At 36.8% G+C, this 6,780-nt stretch overlaps 1 protein-coding gene across 2 annotated transcripts in view; it reads left to right on the top strand.

Moving 5' to 3' along the window:
- PIGK (phosphatidylinositol glycan anchor biosynthesis, class K) overlaps positions 1-6,780 on the top strand; it is a 121,045-nt gene that overhangs the window by 40,931 nt on the left and 73,334 nt on the right. Inside the window, exons 4-5 of one of the 2 annotated variants that reach the window (XM_011953153.1) lie at positions 3,009-3,144; positions 6,224-6,335. In XM_011953153.1, the coding sequence (XP_011808543.1) occupies positions 3,009-3,144; positions 6,224-6,335 (248 nt within the window). The remainder of the gene's footprint in view (positions 1-3,008; positions 3,145-6,223; positions 6,336-6,780) is intronic. The other variant, XM_011953154.1, reaches the window with a different exon arrangement.

Below are 6,780 nucleotides of genomic sequence, written 5' to 3'. Positions count from 1 at the left end.
CCGGCTAATTTTTTGTATTTTTAGTAGAGATAGGGTTTCACCATGTTAGCCAGGATGGTCTCGATCTCCTGACCTCATGATCTGCCTGTCTCGGCCCCCCAAAGTGCTGGGATTACAGGCGTGAGCCACCATGCCCGGCCCCTGCGAATTTTCAAAAGCCAAATGTTATAGCCCCTGCAATATTACCACTTACTACCAGTTTCTTTCTGACTCACTCAGATGTAAGAAGCCTCTAACTGGATTCAAGCCAGTTAATCACTGGATCAGATCTGATCCTGGACCCAGTCCAGTTTCTGTCGATTCACTAATTGGCCAGCCCCCAGAATCACAGCAGATTCAGAGAGACTCCAGTGCAGCACATAGCAGAAGCAGATTAGAGACAAAGGGAAGTGAGGTACAGAAATTGGAAAGTGAGGTACACAAACAACTGGATTGGTTACAGGTTGGCATTTTACTTATTTGAACACAGTTTGAGCACTTGGCAGTATATGAGTGGCTGAAGTATGGCTGCTGGCATTGGCCAAGACTCAGCCATTGTTACAAGTGCATACTCCTAAATTGGATTTTCCATCTTGTCTACCTCTTAAGTTAGGTTGCAGCTTGTCCACAAGGACTCAAATATAGAAGTATGCCATCCTTCTCAGGCCATTTTAGTTCGCTTTAACAATTATGGATATCAAAACACACACACACACACACACACACATACAAGTTAAATGTAGAACCAGACTTGAAGCTCTTCTGTTAAAGCAGCAGGTGTTTAGTTTTTGGAAAATAATGTCATCTTTCAATGGGATTAATGTTTTTATAGTATTATTAGTTTGCTAGTTTTATTAGAATTTTATACTTTTCTCTTGATTTTACAGTTTTGTAAGAACTGTAAGCCTAAGTAGTTTGTTTGCATGTGTATACTTAAATACTGTTATATAAATAACTTAACACTTGGACCAAGTGAAAATTTTTTTTTTTTTTCTAGAAAAGAGTTCTGTACACTTCTTGAGTTTGAGAAACAGTGAATTAGAATATGTGGTTGGACTTCAAAACATTTGAAATCCATTCTGTTTCCCAACTTCTCTTTTTCTATATTATTTCAAGTACAGTGTTTTATAATATATTGATTGTGTTAACAGGTCATAGTACTTATATTGAGGCTCAAAATTATCTCGTAAGAGAAATGTTGATTAAATTTATGATTTTAAGTTGAAGTTAGTACTTCTTTCTGATTGATATTGACACTGTATAGCTATTGAATAATTATTTCATTTCATAGAGTGAAATTAACCCTAAACAGAAAACATAGCCTAAAGAAATACTCATTTTTGTATTGACATTTGGAGGTCAATTCAGTCTTGTTTAACAAAGGAATATATGATTGATATTTGTTTAATATAAATTAATGATCTCCTTAAGTTTTAAAAAAGAGAAGATGTATTTTCTGTTTTAAGAGGAATGACTTTCACTATGCTGTGAAAATGAATCAGTAACAGCTGAGGATCTGATCTTTGAACGTGGCAGGATTGGAACACTTTCAGAGTAGAAATCTAGCCAATTTTCAAGAAAAATCATAATGTTTCAGTTTTGAACTTTAATGTATTTGGAACATATGTAGCAGAACATTTTCTTCTTGCTGTCTCCTGCCAAACTAATTATGTATGCCACATTAATTTTTCCCTTATGCTTGGGAAACTCAAGATATGGTAGAATGGAGAATTTCCTGATTGTTATTCACCAGTTTTAATGGTAGAGTGAAGATGAGAAGTATCAAAGAGCGATTTTATTTCCTTGTAAAGAAATTATAAGCAAAAATTAAAATATTTCATTCACTTAAAATTATTTACTGAGTACATACTATATGCCAAGCCCTAGTATGTAGTGTGAGTGATACAGTGGTGAACAGGACAGATATAGCCCTTACCCTCAGAGAGCTTATATTCTAATGGTGGTGGTGGGGGGTGGTGATAGGAGATGATGAGGATTTCAGATTCATAGATGTCCTCAAGAAAATAAAACACATAATAAGATAGAGTACCATAGCTGAGGCTGAAATTATATGAAGATCTGGGAGGAGTGAAGTCTAAATTTGGTCAATAGCCACTTAAGTGGGAAAGGCTTGGCATATTCTAAGAACAGAAAGGCCACTGTGGAGGTAGCATAGAGAATGTGGGTGGTAGAGGCTGAAGTTGGAGAGACAGAGACCAGATTAAATAAGCCTTTTAGATGATGCAAGGAGTTGCAGTTTCTCTCTAAATGTAATAGGGATGCATGGAACTGCAGAACAAAAAAGAATTAAATACAGATATAATAGGGAGTCCTTGGAAACTTTTAAGTGGGAACATTTAATAATTTGACTTATTTAAGGAAGATCATTCTGGGGGCTGTTAGGAGAATGAACTGAAAGAGGGTGAGAGAAGAAGCAGGATGCCAGATAGGGAGCTATTCCAGCATCTAGCCAGAAGGTGGTGGTTGCTGGTGTTAGGGAAATGGAGTGGATTTGGGGATCTTGTCAGAAGTGATTGGCTTGGAGGTGTGCTCTTGTGCTAAACTGATTGTACTTACTGATCAGTTGCATGTTTTTATACTCAAGCATTTGGGATTCTGAAAGTTAAATTCTTTGAGGCATCATAGTTTAATGTGGACTCTAAGTCTTGAGAATGTAAAGTTTTACTAAAAAATATTTTCGATGCTTGAGGAAAAACAGTTTCTTTAGCTTCCCTTTGCTATATGGCATAAAGTATGCATTGTTCGGAAAAACATTAGTAACTTGAAATTCTGTTCATAAGTTTATGCCAGATTGTTCTAATTTCTCTACTTTAAAATGTATACTACATAAGGATATGAAAAATAATTAAGGTGCCTTCACGTATATAGTTGAAAATAGTTTTTTTGAAGGAGGAGAAAAATGAACACAGTAGCTACATGACATAAATAAATTTGTGTTTAGCTTTTCCTTTTATCTGAATTATATATTTACTGGAGTTTTTCGTTTTTGTTTTTGTTTTTTTCCCTAGTCACATTGTCCTAATGCTTGCAGATGATATGGCCTGTAATCCTAGAAATCCCAAACCAGCTACAGTGTTTAGTCACAAGAATATGGAACTAAATGTGTATGGAGATGATGTGGAAGTGGATTATAGAAGTTATGAGGTAAATTCTTTAGCCACATTTTTGAAATGGCATTGTTACTTTTAAGCTCTAAAACAATGGCAGAATAAAATTGTCTTATTGTTTTTCTTTAAACTTAATTGTTACTGAAGCCTTGATGTAACTGTCTCTGGAGTTCATATTAAGGCAATGATATATAAGTAAAATATTAAAGCATGAACATTTTATGTTTTTATCTAGGACAGGAAAACTTTATATTGACTTCAATGTTAGAGTATTATAGAGAGGTTTAATGTGTCAGCTTTCTTTTACAGTAAATATATTTTATAGTGAACGTATTTTTTCATATTTGACCTAAATTATCAAGTTTATTAGTTTTAGTAATTGTATTAATTGTGGAAAAACTATAGTGACTAACAACTCACCCATATTTTCACTACTTAGAAATAACCACTTTCAATATGCTTCTAGTGTTTTTTATGACTATGTGATTAGAAATAAAAATGTAAATGTAAAAAAATGATATTACATTGTATTTTCTCCCTTTGAAACTTCATTTTAAACATAAAAGATGGTGAATATGCTTAATATTTGAAGTCTTCTTTTATGAAGTCTTCTTAGATAATACTTCCCCTTGGCTGGGCGCAGTGGCTCACGCCTGTAATCCTAGCACTTTGGGAGGCGGAGGCGGGCAGATCGGGCGGGCGGATCACGAGGTCAGGAGATCGAGACCATCCTGGCTAACACAGAGAAACCCCGTCTCTACTAAACATGCAAAAAATTAACTGGGCGTGGCGGCGGGCGCCTGTAGTCCCAGCTACTTGGGAGGCTGAGGTAGGAGAATGGCGTGAACCTGGGAGGTGGAGCTTGCAGTGAACAGAGATTGCGCCACTGCACTCCAGCCTGGGCGACAGAGCAAGACTCCGTCTCAAAAAAAAGAGATAATACTTCCCCTTTTACCAAGCCTACCAAAAGTAAGACACAATTTCCTGTGTGTTCCCAGACCACTCTTTTTTTTTTTTTTTTTTTGAGACGGAGTCTAGCTCTGTCGCCCAGGCTGGAGTGCAGTGGCGCGATCTCGGCTCACTGTAAGCTCCGCCTCCCGGGTTTACGCCATTCTCCTGCCTCAGCCTCCCGAGAAGCTGGGACTACAGGCGCCCGCCATCTCGCCCGGCTAGTTTTTTGTATTTTTTAGTAGAGACGGGGTTTCACCATGTAGATCGGGATGGTCTCGATCTCCTGACCTCGTGATCCACCCGTCTCGGCCTCCCAAAGTGCTGGGATTACAGGCTTGAGCCACCGCGCCCGGCCTCCCAGACCACTCTTGAAGCAATTTTAAAAGCGTATCTATTTCCTCCTAGACTGTAAGCTAAGAGGGCCTATATCTTATGTATCATATAGCTGGCAAGTACCTGTAGCCTGGTGTTAGGCACTCAAAAATGTTGGCTCATTTAATTAAATATGTATGTTTGCCTTTTTACTTGTTTATTTAGTCATCTTAAAATATAGGCCAAACATTTTCCTTCCTTGTTGGCCAACAAGAATTCCTGTTAAAACAATTAGCATTTTGCTGTCTTGAAGGAAAAATGTAAATCAAACAGTTTACACACACACAAATGTGTATACATACAATTTATACACTCATGTTCTAGGGAATAGATGAACAAGAAAACTGGATAGGTTTTCTACTTTTTAAATGTAGATATGCATAATATATGACTCAGCTGTTGGCTTTAAATCAGTGTTTTACTCTTTACAACTTTAAATATGCCTTCAAAGAATCCCAGAGGGATAGAAATTCTAGATTGGGAAATCTAGTTTAAAGTGTTAGGAATTTTTTACATGTTAAAGATACCACTAACAAAATCTAAGAAACAAAGTGCATTCAAAAATTAAAGATATGTAATTTTGGGGAAATATATATGAAACTTTTTTTTTCTTTTTCAAACTTTATTTTGAATTCAGGGGATACATGTGCAGGTTTGTTACAAAGATATATTGTGTGATGCTGAGGTTTGGGATATGATTGAGCCTGTCACCCAGGTAATGAACATGGAACTGTTTTATTTGATGGTTAATCTATAATTGACTAAGTAGTTGTACAAATTAGCTGCCATAGTGTAGTTGAATTTATTTAAAAATTTTTATATTTCATATCTTCCCACAGAATTGCCTATGCAGAGGGATTAATAATTTTAATTTTTTATTTTTTTAGAGCTGGAGTCTTGCTCTGTCACCCAGGCAGGAGTATAGTGGCCATATCATAGCTCACTGCAGCCTTGAACTCCTGGGCTCAAGTGATCCTCCTACTTCAGCCTCCTGAGTAGCAGGGACTACAGGTGTGCACCACCATGCCTGGCTCATTTTATTTTTCCAGAGATGGGGTCTTACTATGTTGTCAAGGCTGTTTTTGAGCACTTGGCCTCAAGTGGTCCTCCTACCTCAGCCTCTTGAGTAGTTGGAATTACAGGTGTGAGCCATCATGCCCAGCCATATTAATAATTTCGCAGCTTTTTAGTAGTATTTAAAGGCAGCACTTCACATAGCATTTAAAGTTTTAAATTCAGAACTTATTTTTCTCCAAGGTAGTCTTACTTTGCTTGTTTTTGTTTTTGTGTTTTCCTAAGAGGCATAGTCTTTCTCTCTTGCCCAGGCTGGAGTGCAGTGGTGAACTCCTGGGCTCAAATGAGCCTTCTGCCTCAGCCTTCTGAATAGCTAGAACAACAGGAGCATGTTACCATACCTGGCTATTCTAAACATTTTTTGTGTGTGCATAGAAATGGGGTCTCATTATGTTGCTTAGGCGGATCTTGAACTCCTGCCCACAAGCAATCCCCTTGCTCTGGCCTCACAAAGTGCTGAGTTTATAGGCATGAGCCACCATGGCCTGCCTTCTTTGTTAGTTTTTAGTACTTTTAAAAATAGTAACAAAGTTGCTTGGAGGTATATGTTTAAATGAATGTATTTTAATTAAGTTATATAATTTTGGGGTGTTTTATTTTCAGTTGATGCTGAGTAATATATGGAGAAAGAAGAAGGAACATTTTTGAAAGTAAAAAATAATTTGTCAGGATTTCCCAGGTTTTATTTCATCTGATTTTTCTTGTTTTTTCCCTCTTAGGTAACTGTTGAGAATTTTTTACGGGTATTAACTGGGAGGATCCCACCTAGTACTCCTCGGTCAAAACGTCTTCTTTCTGATGATAGAAGCAATATTCTAATTTATATGACAGGTGATTTCATAATTTAGAGTTTTTATAGTAGAATACATTGAAACTCTTTGAAAAGAAAGGCACGTGGAAAGAAATTTAAACACATGAAATGATTTTTGGTTAAAATGGTTTCTCATGTAGTTATATTTTCCATGATGCAGAACTATTTGAGATGATATCTGAAAACAGTATAACATTTTGTGCCGTTGCTTATTATCTCTATTTTTTTTACTATTGACTTGGTAAACTTTAGCACCTTTTGCTTGGTATCCTGCTATAGCATCCTTCAGTTTTGTTCTCCTGTTAATCATCCTGTGAAAGTGTCTAACAGAAATTGCAAATCTATCCCTCTTCTGCTTAAAACTTTATAATGGTTTTCCATCTCAAATTTTGCTGTACGTTAAGATCACCAACTTTAGGCTGAGCGTGGTGGCTCAAGCCTGTAATCCCAGCACTTTGGGAGGCC

The sequence above is a fragment of the Colobus angolensis genome, unplaced genomic scaffold (genome assembly GCF_000951035.1).
Source record: "Colobus angolensis palliatus isolate OR3802 unplaced genomic scaffold, Cang.pa_1.0 Scaffold359, whole genome shotgun sequence".
Classification (NCBI taxonomy): Eukaryota; Metazoa; Chordata; class Mammalia; order Primates; family Cercopithecidae; genus Colobus; species Colobus angolensis.
Note: the sequence above shows the minus strand (reverse complement) of the source record. Positions and strands in the feature narration are given on the sequence as shown.